General features: G+C 41.7%; 1 protein-coding gene across 2 annotated transcripts in view; it reads right to left on the bottom strand.

Annotated features, from left to right (window-relative positions):
• Nucleotides 1-350: 350 nt before the first annotated feature.
• GPATCH11 (G-patch domain containing 11) overlaps nt 351-27,331 on the bottom strand; it is a 35,395-nt gene continuing 8,414 nt past the window's right edge. For both annotated transcript variants that reach the window (XM_066595878.1, XM_066595877.1), the window contains 6 exons: nt 24,764-24,805; nt 14,976-15,096; nt 10,545-10,635; nt 7,931-8,035; nt 5,226-5,307; nt 351-1,343 (listed from right to left, as the gene is read on the bottom strand). In XM_066595878.1, the coding sequence (XP_066451975.1) occupies nt 1,288-1,343; nt 5,226-5,307; nt 7,931-8,035; nt 10,545-10,635; nt 14,976-15,096; nt 24,764-24,805 (497 nt within the window). In that variant the 3' untranslated portion in view covers nt 351-1,287. The remainder of the gene's footprint in view (nt 1,344-5,225; nt 5,308-7,930; nt 8,036-10,544; nt 10,636-14,975; nt 15,097-24,763; nt 24,806-27,331) is intronic.

The following is a 27,331-nucleotide window of genomic DNA, read 5'->3' as shown; positions in this document are numbered from 1 at the left end:
CGATCCCAGCTGTTGCAGCGAGAGAACGGCTGAGATTCACAGCTGGCTTCCACTGCAGATGGTGTGGGTTCAGTTTCTGAGCCAGCATCACCAAGATGCCGTAAATCTATGGCATTTCACCCTAACCTCCTCCTTCCCATGGTGTATATGTACATTATTGTCATAGTTAGTTAATGCCCTTGCAGTAAAGCTGGATACGCTTCTCATGCCTATATGCTCCCACACCTACTCCTGGTCACTACATTCTTGCCATTTATAATATTCCACTGACTGCAATGTTCATGAAAAACCAAACTTCAAAACAAGACAAACATATCAATGAGTACAAAGTGAACAATTCCAAAACAAAGTGAACAGGAAAGTGTAATTTACTAAAAATTGAAGTTTGTACAGACTCTATACCCCATATTCCTTTTAACGGAAGTATAGAAAAGAAACGAAAAGAAAAAAAAGACACAAGTTAAAGGGAATCTGTCACCTGGAACTTCCTGTCCAAACTGCAGGCTTCATGTTATAGAGCAGGAGGAGCTGCACAGATTGATATATAGTTTTATGGGGAAGATTCAGTATAACGTGTATATTATTCATTTATAGCTCTGCACAGTTCAATGGGCGGTCTTATCAGTGATTGACAGTGGAGTATGACTGTACATACAGGGGTAGCGGTCCATAACGGATAGGACCATTGCACTACTCAGCTCAGAATGAACAGAGATAAATAAATATAATAGAAGTTCTACTGAATCTTCCCCATAAAACTATATACAATCTACTCAGCTCCTCCTGCTCTATAACATGATATCTGCAGTTTGGTCAACATATTCCAGCTGACAGATTTTCGTTAAACTGTAGATAAGCAGAGAAACATAAGCTCAGGTCCGATAGGGTATGACCACACACCGGAGCAAATCCGCACTAAAACATGCAAGAAGGGATTGGATTCAGATTTTCACGACAGAGGTCAGGCATCGCACTGCAATGAATGAATTCCACCGTGAAAATCCGCTGCATTTCCACAACAAATAAAGCATGCTATGAACTTGAAAATCTTCAGCATGACCATCTTCCACTGTAAGTGACCGAGGGATGTTAAAACCCCACTCATTTACATTGCACTGGGCATTGCTGTGGAAGGTCAGCATACATTCTACAGCAATGCCTTGGAGTGTGAGCTCACCCTTGATATTAACATAGGTCAACTGAAAACAGAATTTCAGTGCTTTTTGTGTTATTTAATAATATATTCTTTAATCCACTCAATGTCCAGTCCTTTATCACCAAAGAGTCTCAGTCATGGTCTTCGGACGTGTCCCCAGGACAATTTGATTGAAGGTCTTCTTCATCTGTGTAAAACACATAGAAATGACACTTTAAATACAGTAAATTTACTAGAAATAGATATGTATCTTTTCATTAAAACCCTGATTTTAAACAAATTTTGCTTAAAATCAGTACTATAAGAGAAAGTAGGAGGGGGCTTTACATGGGACAAGTAAATTGACCAAAAAAAACAAAACAAAAAAAACGCTCAAACAAGCAATTTTCAGTGACCGCTATCCTGTGCAAATCCCTAAGTAGTGGTTAGGCTTTATTTCAGCTCAATGAAACAAAAAGACTAGTAAGCAAGTTTTCGCACAGTGTAAACAGGCATTCAGTCTCTGGCGCACTCCACCTCCAGTCATTAAAACACTATCCCTCCTGTGTGATAGCACAGGAGCAATAAAGCCCAATTTACATGCAACGAATTAAAGCTCAAAATGTATCCAAACAACGGCTTTTGAGCGATAGCCATTGAGTGTAAATGTGTGCCCATCGTGCACTCTTCGTTTATCGCTGACTTCAAGTCAGCATAAAATCCTCGTGCCTGATAACAGGCATGTGTTCTCTGCAGGCAGTGCCGATAGCATTGTATGCAGCCACCAGGCCGCGGCAGAACAAAAGTGATGTATTTAGAGAACAGACCACCTGCTGTTCTCTAAATTCATGCAAATGAAGCTAGTTAGCTACTAATGGGATGATAAGCCTATTGATACATAATGCAAAATGATCGCTCAAAACTGTCAGTTTCTGACAAATTTTAAGCGATCATCTTTACGTGTAAATGGGGCTCAGGTCAGTGGGACATCTGTTGGCTGCTTAAGCACCCTTCTGTGTAAAGCCACCCTAAGATACATTGTGATTGATCTGAATCCTATTAGGGAAAAATGCCTTTCCGCTACAACATGGAGAGTAGCTGCAGCGATAGTGTCGGAAACCCAGGACCCTTCTACACAACATAATTATCATGCGATAATACTGGGCAGTTTGCATGATAATTCTTGGGTGTAAACACATACAGCGACAGTCATACAAATTGTTAGCTTATCGCTGGTTGGACCTTTCAGGAAGGCCTAAAAATCATTGCTTGCCGTCTTCAAATCTTCATGTAAGCAGACGTCGTAACCATTTACCGAACAGAAAAGGTTGACTAGGTGTGGGTATGTTTGAACGAACTGAAACTACCCAATTATAACTATTGTGCAACGTAAATGCATTCCATAGAAATGATATATAATCGCGACTTCACCACTGGTCACATGCTTGTTTCATTTTATCTTGCAGTGCAGAATGGACCCTCACATGGGCAAAATCCACACAAAAAAGCGCATTTAACTACAATCCATGGCAGAAATCCAATGGAGTTTCCGCATCACGAATTTACAGGTGAATTGCTTTTTTTTTCCCTCAACGTGGATTTGAAGTCATGAAAAAAAAAAAAAAAAGGAGCCATTAACGATCAGTGTTTCATGTGAAAACCTTTCACTTTCAGCCACTGCAAAATAAGTTTTAACTTGGCAATATTGCCCGTTCACTCCACCTCTCCCACGTCTCCGGGGGAGGAGGGGGCTCTCCTTGTTTTTGATGTTCAATATTTGCATAGTGTAGGTTGTAGTCTAGTATGTTGCTGGGCAACTTCAATATTCCTCCACTGGCTGTCCTCGAGTTCAGTCCCTGTATAGTTGTGTGAACCTCTGTAGTTTTATCTTGATCACACTTGAAGCTATTAGAGCTATTATTGCTAAAGTACTGCGACCCTTTCATTGACCCGCTCACAATTTATTGTCTGACGGAGGCTATGCGGGAGTTTGCTGGGCACAGAACAACAAACACAGGCAATGTCGCTGTATACTAGTAGATGCAGGTGAGCCGTCAGACTAGCAGGTAAAAACTGAATGTATTAAACAGCCAAAGTACTGTAGAAGAGTACTCCATTGCCATTTATGGAGGGGGAAGAGAGGAGGCACTGGACAGCTGCAGCAACAGTACCTGGGGAAATTTTACCTGCCAAACTTTCCCTTGAAGGGACTGCAGAGCAAATATAAATGATAGCAATCATTGACTGAGTTCTGTGCCCAGCCTGCAAAGTAACAGACCTTCATGACACCGGGCAGCAGAAGAATTATGTCGCCCAGAGTCAAGAAGATCTGTTAGCATCACCTAGTAGGTGGAAAACAGCAGATTTCATAATAAATCATCTTCTAGACACCATTTTCCTCTGGCACTTGTGTGCGGCTCAGTGAAGCTACCGCTCTATATGCTAATTAGAAGTCTGGTTCGGAAGTGCGCACACTGAGCAGAGGTATTCTGGGAGATGTAGTCTCCCTAGCATGAATGTACTCATGTGACCAAACTGAGAACAGATTAGTGGTGCCGGTAAAGGATGCACTGGGGACAAGAACAAACAATACCACAAACATTACTGTTACATTTCTGTGGGAAAACCTCTCGAGGATGTGCCCCCCCCCACCCCCCTTCAATATTTGGTTTCTCCTTCCAACTTTTAAAAATCATAACTTTTTTACTTTTAATTCGATGTAGGAGGATTTTTTTTTTCTTTTTTCTATAAGCGTTTTTTTCTGTGGTACTACTTAATGTATTATAGAATGTACTGAAAAACTTTTAAACATTTCTAAGTGGAGTGATATGGAGAATTTTAGTTCTTTTGCTGTCTTTTTTAATCTTTCCATCAATGGTATTGTGAATGCTTTTTTTTTTTGCAGGATGATCTGTGGTTTCTATTGTTATTATTTGGGGCAAATTGTTATATAATGGCCAAAGCAGGGTTTTATAAGCCATTAATATCCTTTTTTAGTCACCTAAGGGGACTTGAACTTGCGATCGTTTGATTGCTCATACAGAATAATGCAATACAATGGTATTGCATTACACTGTATTCTGACAGGCAGTCTATCAAGAAGTGCCAGAGGCATTAGTTCATGACAGCCTTGGGGTCCTTGGGCTGCCATGACAACTGAAAAGAACCTAGAGAATTTTTCACAAGGGAGCCGTTTTGAGATACCAGACAGTCGATCAGGGTATTAGAATGCCACGTCAGAATGGCACTGGCATTTAAATGTAACTTTTGCGGGTGCGCATCAGCTGTCAAAGACGGTCAGCACCCGTCGTGTATGGAGCAGAATCAGCTTCTGATCCCACTTCATAGAAACCCTGCACCCAGAGGATGTACATCTACGTCCTTTTGGGTGAAGGGCTAAAGTAGATTTGTCAGGTGTAAAGCAATTTAAAGGAAGTCTGTCACTATCGTATTACCCCTAAACAAATACTAGCCACAGCCATGTGGTGTTGAGAAAAGAGCTCTAACTACACCTTTGTATAGGCATGGTGCTTGCCAAGCTGCGTAGTCACATGAAGCGCATGATATGCCAGTTCAAACCGTTCAATGTGCGGTTCACAATCCGAGATGGGTCCAGACTCTCCCTTTAACAAAACTTAAGTACGCAAAATGTGCAGTAAATGACATGCAGGGCATCTCCAGCTCAAGGGAGCTGGAGACCTCAAACATTAAGGGCGAGGGTTAAGTCAAGAGATGTGGAGGGAGCATGGACCAGTCTCAGCTTGCAAACTGCCCATTGGATGGTTTGCACTTAACTCGCATACTACGCACATTGCACGAATACACCGATTCCTTGGACACACTGTGAAGAGAGCCAAAAGGTATGTATGGTTAGAGTTTTCTTCCCATCTCCAATAGTTAGGGTTTGTTTATGGGGAAGTAAGATGGTGAGGGACCTTTTAAAAAACAGAATCATGTCTTAGCATTTCCAAACTTTTCAATCACACAAGAGCAATACCAGGCCCTTATGGCATTAGTTTTAATTTATGCATAAAGACGATTTTTAGTTTATTTCTACAGGTATTGGCTTTATATAATTGATTACTAGTACCTTGATATGCAGTGCCGCACCAGATGCAATACAAATGCTGTCCTCTTAAATAACTGGTCAGAATCTGTAACTTTTCCAGTGTCTATACAGAACAAAAAACAGTGGTCAGGAGAAAAATAGTGAGACGACAAGACTGGCTATACATTCTACATCTGTTGGGCTGAAATCATACATGTGGTATTTTGTGGCAGCTTTGTTTGAGCCAAAGCCAGGAGTGGATTCATAAAAGGAATGGGAAACATAAAATGACTACTACTTCACTTTCCTGCTGGATCCACTTCTGCATTAAGAATTACATCTGTGTTTCCAGACTAAAGAAAACATGCCGGATTAGAAGATTGCACTTATTACTTGAGCCATCCTCATTTGTACTCAGCGGGTATGCAGTTTGGTATATAAGGAGTAGTCAGCGCTAAAAGTTTGCTGAACCACATTTTTAAAAAGTAACTTACACAGATATTACAGAGAAGATTAATATACAGAAGTGATGCATTAGAAAAGCATTCTATAATAATGATAAAGTGTTACTGACAGACCTGCAGAATAGATCGAAACCAAAATTAATATTTTTGTGAATTTTCCCACACGCGAGAAAGCCTGCAGCAAGTCCATACCATTTGGTGTGGATTTCACCCTTTCGACTAAATTTAAAATTAACTGAAGCGGAAAAAAAACACAGCAAATTTGCACCAATATCTGCATCAAATAGTGCAGATTTTGAAGTGAATTTTGGTTTGGACTTGCTGCAGATTTTTTTTCAGATGCAGAAAATCCACAGGAAATTAGCAACCCTTAGAAGGGGCGATACCAAAATTAAGTATTGGTGCAAAACTTCCCATATACATCTAGGCACATTTTCTCAGTCAATCGATGCCGCAGCTCGGGAAGGTCTTGAGGAAAGTCAAAAGCACCATACCACATCCATCATCTTCAGTGCAACGTTTTATGGCAATCCTCTGCGTGTATCCCATCTATACCCTGCCACTGATGTACAATTATGACTTCTTCATGTGTTAGGTAGGGATCACGGACCTGCACTCTAACATTGCAGAGTATGCACTGAAGGACAGCACACGTGTGTGCAACAGTGCCTAGCACAAGAGGTGGATGTACTAACAGGGGATAACATACAACTCTAGAAGGTGCTATGGCTGCAAAGTAAGCACAGAAGCATTTTGTTAATAGGGTGCAAATTGAAACAAAATATTCATGCCAACATGTTCTGCATTCCTAAATGCCTCTTTAATAGAGATGAGCGAACGTGCTCGGCCACGCCCCTTTTTCGCCCGAATACCGCGATTTCCGAGTACTTCCGTACTCGGACGAAAAAATTCGGGGGGCGCCGTGGCGGCACGGGGGGGTAGCAGTGGGGAGTGGGGGGGGGGGGGGGGAGAGGGAGAGAGGGCTCCCCCCTGTTCCCCGCTGCTACCCCCCGCACCGCCACGCCTCTCCCTGCCCCCCGAATCTTTTCACCCGAGTACTGAAGTACTCGAAAACGGTGGTACTCGGGTGCGTAAGTACTCGAAACGAGTACGTTCGCTCATCTCTACTCTTTAATACTCCTGTTAATTGAGCAGGCTTATGAATGCTCTTCAATGGTAAAATGTAATATACTGTCCCAAGTGTCTTTAAATGATGAAAACAATTTAAATGCAACAGGTACAAGGCACTGGAATAGATTTCGAATGGCTGGAAATGCTCGCGAGGGCACCACGGGCACAACATTCAAGCACTAGTTATTATTCATAATGACAGGATTACTGTATATACTCGAGTATAATCACGTTTTTCAGCACTTTTTTTAATGCTGAAAAAGTCCCCCCTCGGCTTATACTCAAGTGAGGTTAAAAAAAAAAAACTAAACAAAACAACCTGCAATACTCACCTCCCAGCCGGCGTCTGTGTCCCTGGTGCAATGGTCTCCTCGGAGGTGTGGCAAGCTGCCATCTCCCTGCTCAGTTTTGAATTCCCCCGCCATCAGCGCTGTGTAAGTAAGTGCTGTAATTGGATCGAATTACATCACTGAATGGCTGTCATTGGCCGACACTCGATCCAATTACAGCGCTTACTTACTCAGCGCTGACAGCAGGGGAATTCAAAGCCAAGCAGGGAGAATTCTCAAGCAGCTTGCCGCATGGCCCGCTTAACTGCTTTAAATAGGTCATCAAGAGTAATCTGATGAGCTAGAAATTAGTTCTCTGCATATAATCAGTTTGATTCATCTGTGGAACGTAAATTACAATGCTGCTAAATTGATGTAGCCAATTTAGACAAAGTCTGAAAAATGGAAGAAGTATTGGATAGTTGACAAACTAGTTAAAATAGATAAGACAAAATAAAAAAAGACAAAGAAAAAAAACTAAATACCATTACCGAGCTTAAAGGGGTTTTCCAAGCAGCAACCGCTGTCAATGCCAGGATACACCGGGGTCGAAGTGGAAGCTTCTACTCGACCCCTGTGTAGTGGCAACGCTCAGAATTGCTGGCACAGTCGTCATCGAAACCAATGGGACCCCAGTCTGTGATTACATGTGCAGCGCCTATTGATTTCAATGAGAGCTACATCTGCAATTAATAGTGCCAGTCACTACACAGGGTTCAGAGCTACGGTTTCCGCTCCGCCCCCAGTGTATCACGGCACCGATGGGGGGGGCGCTGCTTGGAAAACCCCTTTAACCAGCACTACATATTACTTTGAAACCTACACTTAGCTCTTGTGCCTGCACTTCATCCTCCTCTTCTGCTTCTGAATCATCGTCTTGTGTAGTGGTGGAAGGCCAGTACCAGGCCTCTCGTGGAGCACCTATTCCCTGAAAAAGGAGAAATACAGTGAGATTTCTGAAGCTGCCTACAATGGTTCACAGTTATGCACAACCTGTGAATACCAACGCTGCAGACATGTCCTCACAGCAGCCGGTCTCCTCAGTGCTCTCTGCCTCGTCACACAGAAGGTCATACAGCTCACAGATACAGCTGTATCTAAAATCTAAAATCCTCCAGGTTTCACAATGAGCTTCAAATTAAGCTGATCCTTCCTGTTCTGTAGAGAAAACCTTTTAGCAGCCATCTCATTATAATCACAGAAAGAAAAAGAGAGAGAAAGTAATCCTATCTATAAAAACACAGGACCCACCATTCACAGCAAAGCCCCATTTACACGCAAAGACGATCGCTCAAAATTCATCAGAAAGTGACTGTTTTGAGCGATCATTTTGCATTAGGTACTACTGGGCTAATCAGTCCATTAGTAGCTAACTAGCTTCATTTGCATGTATTTAGAGAACAGCAGGTGGTCTGTTCTCTTAATACATCCGCTTTGTTCTGCCATGGGCTGCTGGCTGCATACAATGTTATCCGCGCTGCCCGCAAATAACATAGCAGCCCTCTTATCAGGGATGAGGATTTTATGCTGACTTGAAGTCAGCGACGAATGAGGAGTGCATGGCAAGTGCACGATGGGCACACATTTACACGCAATGGATATCGCTCAAAAGCTGCTGTTTGGATGAATTTTGTTTTGTGTAAATGGGGATTAAGTGGTTGCAACAGATCACCTCCTCCGCCTCACATGGCAACAGCTCACCTCATCGCTTCCCTGCACATCAACTGATGCACGTCACAAAGCAGGTCTGTGACACTTTTGCAAAGCAGTAAATTAACATCTCCAGAGTACAAGATCCTATGGTTCCAGTGGCTGCTGTAAAGCAAATCTCTGAATGCTGTTAGCAGCAGCTCAGGCAAGATATTGCCCCCATAATGATGCAAAGAAAACAGAATTTAAAAAAAAAAACAAAAAAAAAAAAACACACACTACAAATGAAAACATTTGGAAAAAAAAAGGGCACCAGTCTGTTTTTAACTGGTACAGAAATATGGATCATACATTTCCTTTAAAAGAACCTTTTAAGCATCCTAAAATGAAGCTTGCGTTCAGCATGCCCAACCTGAAAAAACACTTTTGGGGATTTATAGCTGAGGCTTGAATATTAAAACATAACAACATGACATTACTCTTGAGATAGATTGTGCAATAAAACAGAAGGGAGAAGAAAACTAAAGTTAAAAGATGCTTCATCACATCTGACTGGAGATCACAAGCCTACTATGGCCCACAATCAGTGTCATGTATACTACTCGCTACTCTTCACGGCATATGGGTGTCTAATGTCAATGCACGTTTCTCAAGATTAAACCTAGAACCATCACCACAGTCTTAATAGATCTTTAAGAAGGGACATCCAGGGATATGTCCCTTCAAATGTTGTTCCGACTGATGCAGGCACAGAGAAGGGGGCTGGCTTGGTTATTAAAATGAGCTGAACAGCCCACTGATGACGTGATACACACAGAGAGAGTGGCCACATCACGTGAGCCGGCGTTGGAACTTGGCGTGAAGTGGAGGCTTCAACACAGACTGTAAGTATTTAGCCTCTGTGAACAAGCTTTTCAAGCTTTGAATTGACAGCAGTTTCTAAGGCCCGGTTCACATCTATGCTGGAACCTCTGGAGGTTCCATCCCAAATCCACGCAAAATACGAAAAAATAAATAAAATATAATAGTGTTGCATGCAGTGCTTTTACTTCCAATAAAATGCTGGGCAGTTGAGCAGAAACCAAATGGACCTCATTATAGACAATTCAGTTATAAGACGGAACTGCATGGACAGGGTATTCCCCTTTCCTGGTCCCTGAATGGAGCAGGAACTCGGACCCCCTCCCACCCCACGCAGATGTGAAAGCAGCCCAAGGCCCAATGTCCATGGGCTGATTTGATTTGCGGAAGATCCACAGTTCAAGCCGCCCATAAGGTAGCATGGGCGTCCGAACTTTAATTTACACGTGCAGAAAACAAATCGCAGCATGCCCCATTTTAGTGCGGATTCCGTGCAGACGGCTACCATTGACATTACAGATGGGACGCGGATTCCGCAAAAAAGCAGGAGTTTAAGAGCAAACTGTGCTGTGCATGTGCGGCGTCACGCTGGCCAAAATTTCCAAACACATCTGCAGTACAGACAAAAAAAAAAAAAAAACACGACAGGCACAGGTACGCAGGGTCGCTGGCCGTGGGCAGGGTCAGATTTCACTGTGGGATCCCGCATGCAATATCCAACCCGCCCGTGGACATGAGCCCTAAAGTAGATAAATAACACTTTGAATAACTTTGTTTAATGAAGGAATAGTAAATATTTGGTGACCTTTTAGGTACGAAGGTCACAGAAAATTGGCACCACTGAGAATGCTGAAGTGATGCATCTCTAATCATTCACATGTGGCTTTTGAGAAAAGCAATTGCCATTGCTGCAGTCATTAGTTTACCTTCTGCTCATCTAGCTGCAGGCATGCTCTCTGGCTTCTTCTAAGGTCACCTTCTAGTTTCTGCTCCTCTTTCTTACTTCTCATCCTTAATCTTGAATTTAAAAAGTGAAAAATTGTGAATTCACTGTGTAGTAGAAATATATAACTCAAACTAGTGTTCAGGAAATGGAGGGAAGTGACGAATAGCAAAATATATATTATAACACACACACACACACACAATGTAACCATAACATAAAATTGCTTTGTGGGTACATATATAATTCCCTTTTAAATATTAATGGAAACAGTCAGCACCTTTTACCCCATGAACTGGTATTGGGCTCAGAAGGTAATGGGTTGCACGGCGCTGCTTTTTATACTCACCGAGTCCCCTGTTCCAACCCTGCGCCCCCAAGACATCAGCACAAACACACAAAGTGACTCTTTTCAGAAGGCTCTGTACACACGCTCTCCCATAGAGAATAATGAGATAGGTGCGCGTACATAGTCTTCTGAAAAGAACTGTGTTGGGTGTGGGCATCGATTTCTCAAGAGCACAGCGCTGGAACAAGGGGAGTATAAAAAGCAGCTCCCCGGAACCCACTTGCGCACCTTGGAGCCCTACAGCTAGTTTATGGGGCTCAAAAGGTGCTGACAGGTTGTATTTAAGGGGTTTCGTATGGGAAAAAAGAAAGAGCAGCATGAAAAAAAAGAAGGATACTCTGGATACACACTATAAAGAGCTACAAAAAGCTTTAAAAAAAAATGGAAAAGACAAACATTTATTTTGTGATAACATGTCAAGTATGTTGAATTCAATAAAAAAAATAAAAAAATAAAAAATCATTGAACAATAAAAAAACAAAGACACAAGAATGAGGTTTGCACCTTCATGCATGATAAATGCCTGCATTATATAGCCGACGAGAGAATCTTCATCCGTGTGTTTGGGAATGTGCCACATGCAGTTTGGCGAGCTCAAAATGGTTTCCTTTTCTGACCACTTGTCCATAATGCCCCAATCTGTGGATAAAAACTTACATCTCCACTGTGAAATTTTGAGCTTCTTCAGAGCGATCGTTGGTCTTCTTGTTGAGTCTTCAATTAAGGCCCTCCTTACCTGGTCTGTGAATTTTGGTGGGCGGCCTTCACTTGTTAGGTTCATAATTGTTGCAAGTTCTTTCCGTTTCATTATAATGGATGTTATAGCACTCCATGGGACGTTCAAAGTGTAGGGGGTTTTTTTTTTCTTAATAAAACGCAACCCTGATCTAGACTCGACTGGAGAGCTTCTTGGTCTCATGATGCAAACTCAGGTGCCTTTCAGAACAGATGTCCTGTAGTTCTACTGATATCATGCAGCACTTGGATTGCACACAGGGGACGTTATTCAACTAAATATGTGACTTCAGATAAATCGGTTGGACCAGACCTTATTTAGGGGTATTACAACAAAGGAGGCGAGTTCATGAGCACCCACAACTTCTCCATTACATAAACCTAAAGTAAAAGCAATTTCAGCTTCCAATGCAACAAAACAGGAAAAACTTTAAAAAAGAGAAGTGGGGGAGGGAGGAACACATTTACAAGCCACTGCAGCAAAAAAATAAAAGATTATATATAGCTTTGATTTGTAATTACAACCCTGAATCCTTTGCTTCTTGTCTTCCAATATTCCACATTATATTGAAGTTTAGGGCTAAAACATGCATCAGATGTCGGATTAAAAGGACTTTCACGGTTTGTACTGATCAGCCATAACATAAAAAAAACCCTGAACATGACATGAGTAACATTGATCTCATTAGACTTGTACCCAAAAGGGAGTGATATATATCAGGTGGCAAGTGAACACTCAGTTCTAGAAGTTGATGTGTTAGAATTTGCCCAGTTGCTTGTTGTTTTTTTTTTGCCTCCAAGGGAGCCGACTGGGAATCTCCAAAATGGCAGGTCTTTTGGGATATTCCCAGTATACAGTAGTTAGTACCTACCAAAACTGGTCCAAGGAAGGACAGCCGGTGGACCATCAACCGGGTCAGGAGCACCTAAGGCTCACCAACGTGCTCAGGGGTCATTTAGTCCAATCCTATATTAGGGTTACTGTAGTACAAACTACGGTAAAAGTTGATGCTGGACATCTCCAGAGATCTTGGAGAGCCAATGGCTCAATAGTTGAGAGTTGAGGTGTTTTTTTGTATTACGGTATACCTGTATGTACCAGTTTTCATAGCGTTACGCATTTTAACTAAACCTTATACGTATTCATGAGAACTATTCACTATATAAATCTGGAATATATAAGAAAAACCTAGTTACTGTGTTTTTTTTGTGCAGTAAACTGTCTGCATGAACTCTGGACTACTTTAAGGGAAATGTACTCAAGTCTTCCGGAGTATTTCTTCCGAATAATGCTTAAAGTAATATATTATCCCCCTATCTTCTTCATAAGCCTGTGCAGATACATTTACTGGACACATGATGGATAGACTTTTATGTACAGCCTGGTAACTTAATCCCTCAAAGACACAGATAAGCCGTAACAAAAGAGCTTGGCTGTTGATTTTCTTTGGTGGCGGGTTAAAAGGCCACCGTAATGTAGTAAAACACTTTAGAATTATTTTGCTGTTACCTCAGCATTTTCTACAAGTGTAATGTGAATAGTTTTTTATCCCTTGTCTTGGTTGTCAGAACGACACATTGACTGATACGGGGACGGGGAAGGAAGAAGATTGTTGCTACGGGAGATACGAAGATCAGTGTTTGGAGTCTTTATTACGGCGGTGCTCTAAACGGCTCACCTTGAATTGTCTGGGCGTCTCACACACATGCAATTTACCACAGGGACACTTCAGTAAATAAACAATGCATTTACTGTCAAACGTCAAACCGGTTTTATAGCCAATTTTGTGCCTTTCACAGGGTGTATAAATCCAGTGTTTTTCATCTTACCCCGGCACTATACACCACATAAAGAGGGAATTATAATTCAACTTAATGGTGCCCACAACATGCATTACTCACCGCACAGTAAATACTCCGTAATGAGCGGCACAGCAAAATTATTCTCTTCATAAATTTAGCGTAATGGAAACGTTTGGTTAAAATCTTCATTAACCAGGTATTTAATTCATACAACTTTCCCAATAAGTCAGCGGTTACTGAAGCCAAGCCTCGTACACTCCAAGCATCAGAGAACCTCTAGCAGGTTATATTTAACATTTACACACACAATGTACTAAATTAGTAGTCAACCCACTTCCTTAAAAGGGGTTTCCCAGGCAGTGCCGGTTGTCACGCTGAGATATAACGGGGTCGGAGTGGAAACGCTGCTCCGACCCCTGTGTAGTGGCCGGAACTTGTAATTGCAGGCAAAGCTCTCACAGAAATCAATGACTCCTATAACTTTTATGTTGATAGGGTTATGAAAGTGCTCGTTTTCTTGTGAGTGGCCTGCAGTTTTTATTAATACCATTTTGGGGTACATTTAAAAAAGAAAAAAAAAAAATGAACTCTTTGGATACAAGGAGACCAAAATAGAAAAAAATATATATACACAATGCCAGAATTGCACTGACAGTGTTGGCCGCGCAGAATTAATAATGTGATATTTTAATAGCCTGGACTTTTGTGGATGCGATATAAACTTTTTATTTTGCATTGAGAGGATTAAAAAAAAAAAAGTTTGCCATGCCAACCAAACGGTAAAGTGGCCATTCGGGACCCCAAAAACGCTGTGTTAATAGACGCAATTTGTGTTAATGATGATCGTGGCAGGTGTCAGCTGTCAAAGGTGACCGACACCCACCCTGTAGGGGGCTCAGGAGTCAGATCCTGCTTCATACACAGACACCCAGCGTGCAACATACATGTACGGCACATGTTGGGGAGTAGTTTATGAGCACCAATATAACATGTCGATTGGTGCTTATTAAGCGGTTTTTATATGACATAAATCACAAGTATGGGGACAAACGATTGTTACTATGATCATTTATCCCTATAAAGCTTAGTGAGGAAAAAAAAAATGCTTGTGCGACTATCATTGGGTTGGCTGCACCCGAACAACTAGGTCTTTTGCACGACCCGCCATCTTAACGAGAGACAAGAATCACATATTCTGCATGTTCCTCTACCCATAATTTTTCCAAATCCCTCACCCATTCAGGTTGCTCTACCCCCATTATTGATTTTTTTTACCTTTCTATTTGCCTACAAAGCTTGCATTCGTTGGCAACACATACCCCGTTTACACAGAGATATGCGGCCAATGAGCACTTCTATGTCCGCAAAAGACATTTAACGGAGGTAAAGTGAATTCTAAAGTAGAAATAAACACCATGTCACTCCACCGAGCTATACTTTGCGACAATTACCAAGGTGTTGAAATGTTGACACAGTACTAATTTTGACATCACACTTTTGCACATGGACAACCTAAGAAGCCGCTACCTGAAGTCATCGGCAGCTCGCTCTTCTTCCTGCTGCCTCATCTGAATCTTTCGCCTGAAGTTTTCAAGATTTTCTTCTGCCTTCCGCTTCTTCATCTCCTCATGGCCAATGCCGCTGCGGTCTTTGCACAAAGGAAAAGAGGGTTATTCAGTAACATATTTGCAAAAATTACTATATATATATATATATATATATATATATACACACACACACACTACCGTTCAAAAGTTTGGGGTCACATTGAAATGTCCTTATTTTTGAAGGAAAAGCACTGTACTTTTCAATGAAGATAACTTTAAACTAGTCCTAACTTTAAACAAATGCACTCTATACATTGGTAATGTGGTAAATGACTATTCTAGCTGCAAATGCCTGGTTTTTTGTGCAATATCTACAAAGGTGAATAGAGGCCCATTTCCAGCAACTATCACTCCAGTGTTCTAATGGTACAATGTGTTTGCTCATTGGCTCAGAAGGCTAATTGATGATTAGAAAACCCTTGTGCAATCATGTTCACACATCTGAAAACAGTCTAGCTCGTTACAGAAGCTACAAAACTGACCTTCCTGTGAGCAGATTGAGTTTCTGGAGCATCACATTTGTGGGGTCAATTAAACGCTCAAAATGGCCAGAAAAAGAGAACTTTCATCTGAAACTCGACAGTCTATTCTTGTTCTTAGAAATGAAGGCTATTCCATGCGAGAAATTGCTAAGAAATTGAAGATTTCCTACAACGGTGTGTACTACTCCCTTCAGAGGACAGCACAAACAGGCTCTAACCAGAGTAGAAAAAGAAGTGGGAGGCCGCGTTGCACAACTAAGCAAGAAGATAAGCACATTAGAGTCTCTAGTTTGAGAAACAGACGCCTCACAGGTACCCAACTGGCATCTTCATTAAATAGTACCCGCAAAACACCAGTGTCAACATCTACAGTGAAGAGGTGGCTGCGGGATTTTGGGCTTCAGGGCAGAGTGGCAAAGAAAAAGCCATATCTGAGACTGGCCAATAAAAGAAAAAGATTAAGATGGGCAAAAGAACACAGACATTGGACAGAGGAAGACTGGAAAAAAGTGTTGTGGACGGATGAATCCAAGTTTGAGGTGTTTGGATCACAAAGAAGAACGTTTGTGAGACGCAGAACAAATGAAAAGATGCTGGAAGAATGCCTGACGCCATCTGTTAAGCATGGTGGAGGTAATGTGATGGTCTGGGGTTGCTTTGGTGCTGGTAAGGTGGGAGATTTGTACAGGGTAAAAGGGATTCTGAATAAGGAAGGCTATCACTCCATTTTGCAACGCCATGCCATACCCAGTGGACAGCGCTTGATTGGAACCAATTTCATCCTACAACAGGACAATGACCCTAAACACACCTCCAAATTGTGCAAGAACTATTTACAGCAGAAGCAGGCAGCTGGTATTCTATCGGTAATGGAGTGGCCAGCGCAGTCACCAGATCTGAACCCCATTGAGCTGTTGTGGGAGCAGCTTGACCGTATGGTACGCCAGAAGTGCCCATCCAACCAATCCAACTTGTGGGAGATGCTTCTAGCAGCGTGGGGTGCAATTTCACAAGCTTACCTCAACAAATTAACAGCTAGAATGTCAAAGGTGTGCAATGCTGTAATTGCTGCAAAAGGAGGATTCTTTGACGAAAGCAAAGTTTGATGTAAAAACAATGTTATTTCAAATACAAATCATTATTTCTAACCTTGTCAATGTCTTGACTCTATTTTCTATTCATTTCACAACGCATGGTGGTGAATAAGTGTGACTTTTCATGGAAAACACAAAATTGTTTGGGTGACCCCAAACTTTTGAACGGTAGTGTATATATATATACACACAAATAATATGTACAATGTTCTTTGCATACCCTTAACATTCAGAAGTTCAATTACAGAGCTCAGTGATGGGCACCCATGCAACCTGATGCTGTAATCACATGCAGATTAGTGCTAGGCTACACCTGGAATTGCCATTTCAAGTCCAGGTGCCACCCAATAATTGGAGGTGATCCGCATGCAGTTACAGCAGATCACCACAGTATATACAGAGGTTTTTACATATTGGACTTTAATACATACAATTGCAATCGAGATTATTCAACCGGCATAACAAAATTAGATTTACTAATCTTCAGCCGTTTGCAAAAAAAGGTCAAACAATAATAATTTAAATAGCTGAATATAATACGTGGTTTCTCCAAATACAACACAAAGTGCCAATTTTAATGACTACCGCAGGCTCATAAATATTTCAAACCCCTCAATAAAATCCCTCATAAGACTACATATTTGCCGATGTTGTCTCAGACACACCTGATGCAAGTAATCAAGGGCTTCACTAGTTGCATCAGGTGTGCTTGAGATAAAACATCTAATACCTGGACTGGCTAGGGCTCTGTGGACTGTGACATTTGAATGCATGCTATGCAAAGAGTGGTGCACAAGCACAAAAAAAGGATATAAAATGACAGAAAAGGCAATGAGTGTTCCTAGCAATACAGTTGGAAGCACGGTCTGCAAGTTCAAGGTTAAAAAAGGAACAGTGGCTACGCTATCTAGATGTGCAGAGGGAGGAAGCTATCACTGGCTGCCACCAGAGCCAGGTAGTCAAACACCCAGAAGACCTGCAGCAATATTTAGTGGCAGCAGGCACCAACGTTTCCATTTGTACATTAACCCCTATAGGACCAGTCTGTTTTGTATCTTAAGGACCAGACACTTGATTTTATCCATGTGGTGGTTTTACTGCCCTATTTTTTTTCCTTTAGCTACCAAAATTATTTTTGCTGCGTTGTTACCGTGACATCTATGGCTATTCTTCTTAATATCTTTTTCACCTACTTTTTTTTTTCAGTTTTTTAGTTTTATTGGTGGTAAAAAGCTTTAAAAAAAAAAAAAAAAGTTTTTCTAAACTTTTTTTAAAATTAGTATATTTACACTAAGAGTATGGGAACGGGTTCCTCATTTTGTTTCGGACATTTTGATATATAGTATGTATGGTTTGGGTTTACAGGACGCATATAGTGACAGATTTGGTTGGCGTCAGCTTTGGATTATTTTTTTTCCTACGTATATATATTGTTGTTTTATTCTGTAATTTTTTTTACTTATGTATGTAATTATTCTTTCTACTATCTATGTCCCCCATGATGTCATATAAGACTTCTGGGGGGGATTCACTTTTTTTTTTAATTTGACATTTTCCCACTGCAGCTGAGGCATCCATAGGAGCCTCATTTACAGAGAGAAACATCCCCTGTAGTGACAATAGTCACTGGCAGAGCTGATCAGGGTCCACTACGACTGTGCAGCTCTGCTGTAGCTCTGCTGTAGCAGGGAATCCTGGCAGTCACCTTACCCACGGACTCGCATAGTGAAAGACACACTTTCACTTTCTAGTACAAAGCGCTCACTGAACCCTGTGTACTAAAGAAAGGTGGAGGCAGAAAGGGTAAAACCCACTTCTCCCTCCTCCTACAGGTTGTCTGCAGTGACTAACAGCTGACAACCCATCCCGCTTCTGATTGATTGCAGAAGCAGGGGGCTTTAATCCCCGCAGTAATTTTACATACAGCTGAGCTTTAAGTCCAGGACCAAGAGCCGTAAATTTACAGTGCTTGGTCCTAAACGGGTTAAGGAGCATACTAAATGGTGAACGTTGTTATGTCTTCATGCTGTTGATCTGGTTTTCTCAGTCTGGAATTTTTTTTTCTCACCTCGCTGCAATGGTAAAGTCACATCAATAACATGTGACTAGTGCAGCTTTGTCTTTTCTGCAGCAGATATATTATTAAAGTGTTTTCCAGCTACATACTTTTGACAAACTCTTTTAGCCATAAGGTAAAGTGATCTTGTTTTCCAATTTCGAAGAGGTGGCTGCACATGCCTGGTCATTCTCCAGCGAAATGGATGGGGCTTACAATATACAAGTGCCATCTAAAAATTCTGTAATTTCACGTCAGTAAAGAGTATCTGCTTCCAAAGTGCCACTTGTGCACGGAAAATGGTGAGCAAAGCTCTTCACTTAAGTTGGGCCATTTCAAAAAACACATTTAGCAATGCAGTTAATTTAGCCACATTTCCAATAATGTCCTACTATAATTTTCACTGTATACCTAAAATGCTGAACTGCAATCTTCATCTCATCTTCAAAACAGATTTGCATATTGATTTGTGCAGTTTAGCTAATACCATTAGGTACATACACTGGAGACAGAAAATGTACTTTTTCCCAAGTACGCGAGATTGAAGTGGAATACTCTTTCATCAAAACATGCCCAATATTAAATGAATATAGCTTCACATAAAGTGCAAAATATGGCTAAATTGTCCACAATAAAAGAATTTCAGCTATTTGATGTTGTTTATCTATAATAACGGTTCCAACGTGTTCAAACCTTAAGCCTTGGGAAATGTTACATAAAATAAACTACTAAAAGCAAAGTTTTCAGATGGAAACATCAGGTAATAGGATTTCATCATAAGCCGGCTCATTTTAAAGTACGAAAACTCAAAATGAAATTTTACCTTGTCCCTGAATATGAAAGAGAAAAGTTATCCTAACAGTTCCCTGTTCAGAAACGTAACCCCTTAACGCTCCATGAGACACAAACCACGAACCTCAAGGATGCAACTGTATGGAGGTGGACGAGTTTGGGATCCCGCTCCATACAATGCGAGTGTCGGCTGATCGCAGCAGTTAACCCTTCAAATACCACCATCAATTCTAACAGTGGCATTTAAATGCCCCGATCAAAGTTCGGGGGTCCCGAACAGCCTACCGCAATGAGATTCCCCATGGGAAGTTCCAGAGCAGTCTCTCGAGGGTGGGAAAATATTGAAGGACGCATGAAATCAGTTTATAGTTGTTTTTAAAACTCTCTGAACAAGTGATGAGGTGTCTGCAGATGCAAAAGTATGCATCTGTTAAGACTTTAAAAAAGGTGTGTAAAGAAGTGCACATAATGGCCTTACACACCTGCATAGTGGAATCCCCGTTGCGTACCACCCACGAGGCACCCACTACCTGAGTAGAATGTGCCATAACATGGAACGGAGGTGCTATGCCTTGGCATACTATCACTCTACCACCATTGATCAGATCCAGCGAGAGATGACCACTATGGAAACCTCAAGACTACGTCTTGATCCATCAGGAATGACGAATAGAATTAAATTATCTGAAAGAGGCAGTTTGAGAAAGATAAATCCATAAGGCTCGCACTACATCCAGTTTGTGAAGAGCATGTTCTCGCGGATGAACTGTGGAGGGACAAAATGAAGCTAGCACTAAGTCTTCATTAAGGTTGAATGCCGACACCACATTAGAGAGGAAGCGTGGGGACGGGGTGGGGGGACGGGTTGCAGGACAACCTTATCCTGATGAAAGAATGTGAAGGGATGCTTGGCTGACAAAACTGCAAGCTCTAAAACCTGGCAGATTGATGTGACCGCTATCAAAAATGCCACCTTCCAGGTCAACAGATGAACTGGTACTTCACTAAACAGTTCGGAAGGAGGAGACTGAAGCGCATCCAGTATGAGATTAAAGTCCCAAGAAGGGACAGGGAATGGTATGGAGGGGCGGCGTGAGCATGCCCCTGTAGAAAAGTACAGAAGGCCAGTGGACATTAGAAGAGTATGGATAGTGCTGATAATTGACACTTCAAAGAACTAAGACTGAAATCCATATCCAGACCTTCCTGTAGGAAGGACAGGAGGAGGGATAAAGCAAAACACTTAGGATGCAATCTGCATTGTTCACACCAACAAAATAAGTTTCTCCAAACGCGATGACAAAACCCAAAAGGGAGGGTTTCCGAACCTTTATCATGGTTTGAATGGCAGGTTCCGCAAATCCACAGGCTCTAAAGACCACGGTTCAAACCGCCATGCCGTTAAGCAAAGAGTAGATAAATTCAGGTGGAAGAGGGGTCCCTGTAAGACAAGATCTTTGCTTCCATTGGGGCAAATCTGGGGTGATGAGAATCACAGGAAGGCCTTCCACCTTGATTTTTTTGAGAAGTCGTCAGATTAGTGGAAAAGGGGTAAAGTAGTACAGGAACCAGAGTTCTGTCCATGAAATTACTACCGTAGTACGTCCAGTGCTTGAGCTTGGGGATCCTGCGACGTGGCCACAAAAATTGGCAGCTTGCGATGGATTCTGGATGCCATGAGGTCGACATCTGAGTGGCCCACCTTCGACAGAGTGCAGGAAAATCTTCGGGATGTAGTTCCGATTCTCCCAGATTGACACTCTCTCTGCTGAGGAAGTCGACTACTCCCAGTATGTGGCCTACTGAGAGCACTGCAAGGCGATCTTTGACCCAAGTCAAGATCTTTGCTGCTTCCTCCTTGACTTTGGTGCTACGAGTCCTGCCTTGATAATTTATGTACATGACGGCCGTTGTGTTCACAGTTTGGACTCAAACTGGTAACCCTGGAGAATGAAGTTATAAAAAGAGACAAGAGAATGGCTTGAAGTTCCAACACATTTATTGGTAGTGTGGCGTCCTTGTGGGCCCAAGTTGCTTGCACCAAGAAATTTTTCAGAGTACACTCCCAATTAGAGAGGCTGGCATCCGTGGCGAGTACTTGTCATTGGAAAAGTTAGAAACGAACGTCCCAGATGGATCCGTGGAGACTTTAACCAAAACAGGGAGCGCTCAATGTCCAGAGGTAGTCGGATCTTTGGATTGAGGGAGGCCACAGACTTTTTCCACTTCGAGAGAATGGTCCACTGGAAAGTGAAATTAGTCAAAGAAAAATCGCTTTGACCAAGGAGGAGACCATCAGCCCCAGCAGTCTCATGCAGTGAAAAAATAGTCAAGGGATTTGGGGTTTGCAAAGAACATATGCGTTTCCAGAGAATAAGTAGTTTTGGAGTTGGCAATGGTACACAAACTTGAGCCATGTTGAAGAAGTGACCCAGAAAATCCAGCCAATTCAAATGGAAGAGCGTTGATTTAACCGGATGGCACAGTGGATAAATTGAAGTGGTAGGAATAGGTACACAAATATAGGCATCCTTAATGTTGCAACATGATAGAAACTCTTGTGGTTCCATGGAGGCAATGATAAATCATAGAGACTCCATGCAGAAAGGTCAGGCTGACATACTGATCCTACTTCTTCAGATGCAGGACGGGTCTGATAGAGCCATCCTTATTAGGTACCACGAAAAGATTTGAATAGGAACCTGCAAAACACTGAGGAGGAAAGGCAACAATGACGCCTTGAGAAAAGTTTGTCTGTCTATTGCCTGAAGAAAAGCTTTGGCCTTTGAAGGAGAATTGGAAATCCTGGAACTTTAAAAAACAAACAAACAAAAAAAAAAACAAAAACAAAAAAAACACATGATCTGGGAGGTGGAGCTGAAATTTCTATAGACTAGCCTAAAGACATGACTTCCCAAACCCAGGCATCTGAAACATGGGCAAATTAAGTTTCCCTGAATAGGAATAATCAACACACACACAGGATGGATTGGATCAGGGCCACCCTTCAAGGCATCTTCCACAAAGTCTTCCTCATGGAGATCTGAGAACGGGGAAGCCAAGATGGTCTTGGTTTAAATGCAAGCCTTCACTTTTGTTTATGCATGGCTTTTTTAGTATCCAACGTCTGGGGAGCTGAGTGGCAAAAGGAGCAAAGCTGTGATCTTTTCTTTTGCAATACTTTTGTACATCTGGGTCTGTTTTGTGATAGGTGAGAACTCTTGCAAAAAGTAGCCTTTGAGATGACTTTATCAAGCCTGACTCTGGAAAACCTTGAGTCAACAAAAGAAAAGTCTGTTAAGGACTTCTTGGAGGAGGCATCTGAGTGCCAAGATTTAAGCCACAGAGTGCAGAGTGTGGTTACCGAAGCCGCCAATGCGCAAGATAAGGTCTGTCAGTATCCAAAGAAGCTTTGCATATAAACTTCCCGCTTGAGCTATCTGTTAAGCCATATCTGCCAATTGCTCCAGAAAAGATCTGGAAAGAATAGCTTTGTGGAGTAGTTTAGTCCACTCTGCCAGAGTGCTGACCCCACTTACTTGAAGGAAGTTTTGGCTAGGGACCATTTTCCTTTTACAAACGTCCTGAAAACATGAATTGCCAGCTATAAGGAGGGTGGTGAGTTTTGCTAAATAAGACACTAGTGGATCTACGGCTGATGAAGACTACCAGTTTTTTACCAAGTCGTATGGGTATCTAGACGCTTAGGTCTAATGAAACGTTTATCAGGAGGACTCCATTCCCTGTTCAATACGTCATCAAACTCTTCAAGGAGAGTGAACACTTTTGGAAATGTTTTGGATGTCTGAATGAAAGATCTGTGACTTAAGGTATACCTAATGGCGCCTAATTGGGCTATCTACCATAGCGAAAATTTTAGAGGCCTGTTTATCCAGATTGTAATCAGAAGACTGGTAAGAGATCGCCCTATAACCGATTAAACTTTCTGGAAGGAGATTGCAATTGTGGTTCAAGAATAACAGACAGCATGGCAATACAGGAGATCTAGATGGGGCCTTGTCTAGTTCTTTTCAGTGGTCTTCCACAGAGTTCTGCGTAAATAAATTGTCTCAATCTGACAAGTTCTGACCAGATTGACTGTCAGAACGGTCCAGCCTTTCTAAAATAGTGGTAAAAGCCCTGGTAAGGTCTGTGCCTGCCTGTGACAGGGAGCGTGCCCATTCTAGTTCAGTGGTTTACATAGCATAGTATGAAATTAGCTGCAGATACGTAGCCGATTTGACATTCAAAATTCATAACAATGGTGTGGATTTTGACTGGTTTTGGGATGCAGAAATGCTGCGGATGTTGCTCCCTGTCTTTTTTGAGACGGCCCTGTACTTTTTATAATGACAGAGGTAGTCCCAGTCCCTGACCACACCTCCCTGTTCCGCTTTGACCCTGGGAAAATCTGGTCCCATTAGTTTAGGGAATACTCGCCTCTTTGAAGGGAAAGATACCTATCCATCACATGGAAAAATGAAATAATTTCCACAGTTCCAGCAGTGTACGCCGCTGTACTCACCTGCCTTTAAAGGAGAAAGGGAGTACTTTGTTAATAGGGGGGGACACTATAGCTGACGGGTCACGTCAAAGTTAATGCTTTTAAGTGCCTCCTTTTCTTCTGAGGACAGGGCAGGCAATAGTGAAGTTAACTCTTTTCTGTTCAACCTACTTGGTGGGATAACAGGGAGAGTCCTGCCTCACTGCATTTCCTGAATGCAAGAGGTACTTGAAAACTGGTGATAACTAGGTCTGCCTCTTATAAACACCAAGTTAAAACTGGTTAACTTCATACCAGCAGGAGGGGTATAGCTAGTAGAAGGAGCTACCACTCTTCTGCTTAGTGTTCGCCCCCTAGTGGCAGTAGCTATACCCATGGATATTCAGCTGTGTCACCCTATGATAGAAATGAGAAATTGCCTTTTTCCCCTCCATTTCAATGTACTTGGTACTTTTAAAAAGTTTTTGAGTGTACTGAAATAGTACTGTTCAAAAATACAATGCGTTCTGAGAAGAAATAAGCCCTCAGAGAGCTACACTGACAGAAAAAAAGTTTGTTTTTTTAAGTGGGAAAAGAAACCAAAAGTGAGGGGGGGGGGGGGGGGGAGCATGTCCTTAAGTGGTTATGATAGACTCAACAACCCAATAGCATATTTACAAACCTTCTAAGGAAGGATTTAATACAGATAACCACATACAGACTATCAGATGAAAATTTCTTCTTGGCCAAGCAAATACCATTACCCAATAATCAAAAGAAGATAGGAAATACGAGACTTACCCATTTTAATATTCAGTGGAATTGGTTCAACAATACCGTCGCCTATACATAAAAAAATAAGGAAAAAAAATAAATCAATATGTGCAATTTGGGACAGTGTACTATTTATAATGGGTTATGCCGACATGAACAAATATGTGCTTGGACATCATGTTATATCTGTGGTCAAATATTTTCATAATACTTGTGAAGAACATACTGGGGGAAGTGGGAACCCAACAAAATGAAAAAACAAAAATGAAACAAAGAGAATGAACGGGATAAAATAATCTCTTGTTGCGAGTGCACCAGACTTAGTCTGTATGAACACAGCAGAGCAGGATTCCGTTCCTGACCGTGGCCGGCGACCCTGCGTACTGGTCATTGTCTTCTTTTCCTGCACTATGGATGGTCCAGATGGCTCACTGTCAGACATGTGCAGTACAGATTTTCCCCACGCCATCACTAGGCGAGGACGTAGGTGCCCACAGCCAATCCGGAATTGATATTGCGGATAGGCTGCGGGTCGGACGGCTTCCATTGACTTTCATGGAAGCAGTCTGTGCGGAGCCCGCACAGAAATGGAACATGCTGCGATTTTTGATCCGCGAACGGAAACTGCAATTAGTTTCAGCTCATGTGCGTGAAGAATCACTTTGTCATAGCATGCTATGGGCAGTATTTGCTGTGGAATCCAGGGGCAGACGCCCGCCACGGATTTCACAATTCAAATCCGCATGTATGAGGCCCTAAAGTCACCACTGTCATGAACAAATGAAAAAGCATCGCTGTTTAAGTATTACATTGGCGGTGGGTGTAGCCAAATTGCACCATAATACACAAGTTCTGTCCACATCTGCCTTGGAGGCTCCATTTGCAATTCCAACCCACAATCCCAAATCATACATTGCAGCATGCTGTGCTATTTTACACTGGAAAATGCCTAAGAGCATGACAAAAGCTGGGGCCCATTATAGGCAGTGGTGCCCATCTGGTACTGTTCAGTTCAGTCGTAGGACGGACCCACTGTCTGAAGAGATTCAGTTCTTCTGCGCCCATAACAGAACAGGAATAGGGAAACCCAAAACTTGGAGATATACAGAATCTTCGAAAGTGAGAAGTTAAAGCAAGACAAGGCCTTCATCAAAAATGAGACAAGCAGAAGAATGTTCTATTGCTGTTTTTTGATTTCCTAATTCAACAATATTCAATGTTTCCTTTGTAGCCATACTTTAGTCTATAATGTGATCAGTACAATGTGAAGAAGGCCTACAACATGGATATTAGGGAAGCTAAGTTGCTAGAAACATTTATGCCAGTTACAGAACGGGTTAAGGACTTGATATTGGGCAAGGCCAACCTTTAGTTGTGGAACCATGATCATAATTTTATACCATCCCCACCCTCAGTTTGTCAACTCGGACGACCCCTTAAATTCACTTTACTGTTAATTTTCCAATCACATCTGCTGGAAGTTTGTTCCAAGCATCTACTACATAAATAATACATCAAAAATAATATTTCCCGATTTTGCTCCCATCTTGTTCCAGTATTTATTTTCCCAATAAATTCACCTGCCTTCTAAACCTTATTTATATCTAACATATTTGGGGGCGTGGATTATGTCCCACATCTCCCTTTTTACCTCCATGCTGTACAAATTACATTGCTAAAGTCTTTCCTGATACATTTTTGTTCTTGGGACCTTCCACATTTTTGTAGTCCGTATTAGAGTTAGTTCGATATTATCAAGGTCGTTCCATAGGCAAGATCTCCAAAACTGAACACAGTATTCCAGATGTGGTCTCACCAGAGCGCCATACAGGGATCACAATCTCCCTCTTTCTACTGGTTACACCTCCAACTATGCAGCCAAGCATCCTACTTTCTTACCGCTTAGCATACTACTATGTGACATACAGTACAGCAGAAGAACATGACTAAAGCAAATATTACTTTTTTTTCTTTTCCCCATTAACATGAGGCAGTGAAGCGCATTTATAAAAATACCAGTTTTTTTATATGGCCATATATTCTTACCTTAATATATCCACGTCTTTAGGATTAACTAGAAGATACTGATTTGTCTATTCCACCATCCTATATTTCTTTAGGATATACAACCTGAATAAATGAGACAACACTAGACTGCACACTTGAGACTACAGAGTATCCACCTTCCACGGTTTCTGGAGATCCAAATTTATAGAAGGAACAGTCTGTAGGACAGGCCGTTCATCCCGTTATTGGTCTGTCTTACTGGTGAAATATCTTGGCTGGCTCCATTCTTATTTTACATTTTGTTAGCTGGACAGTAGCACGGCAGCTTCCCCATACTAATTAGACAGCAATTTTTATTTGCCTCTTTGTGGAACATATTTCACTTTGTCTGTTCTAGCTGCAAAGCACCTTTTTATCTGTCTTTATATAAATGGACATAAAATAAAAAATATTATAACCCCTTAGCAATAAATAATAGCTATAATGCACTGTGGACCTGCCGCAGTGATCAATAGAAAGCATCAAGAACATAAACAACACTCGGCTTAACCTCACCAACAATAACTGCGGCTTTCAATGCACTGAAAG

The sequence above is a fragment of the Eleutherodactylus coqui genome, chromosome 3 (genome assembly GCF_035609145.1).
Source record: "Eleutherodactylus coqui strain aEleCoq1 chromosome 3, aEleCoq1.hap1, whole genome shotgun sequence".
Lineage (NCBI taxonomy): Eukaryota > Metazoa > Chordata > Amphibia > Anura > Eleutherodactylidae > Eleutherodactylus > Eleutherodactylus coqui.
Note: the sequence above shows the minus strand (reverse complement) of the source record. Positions and strands in the feature narration are given on the sequence as shown.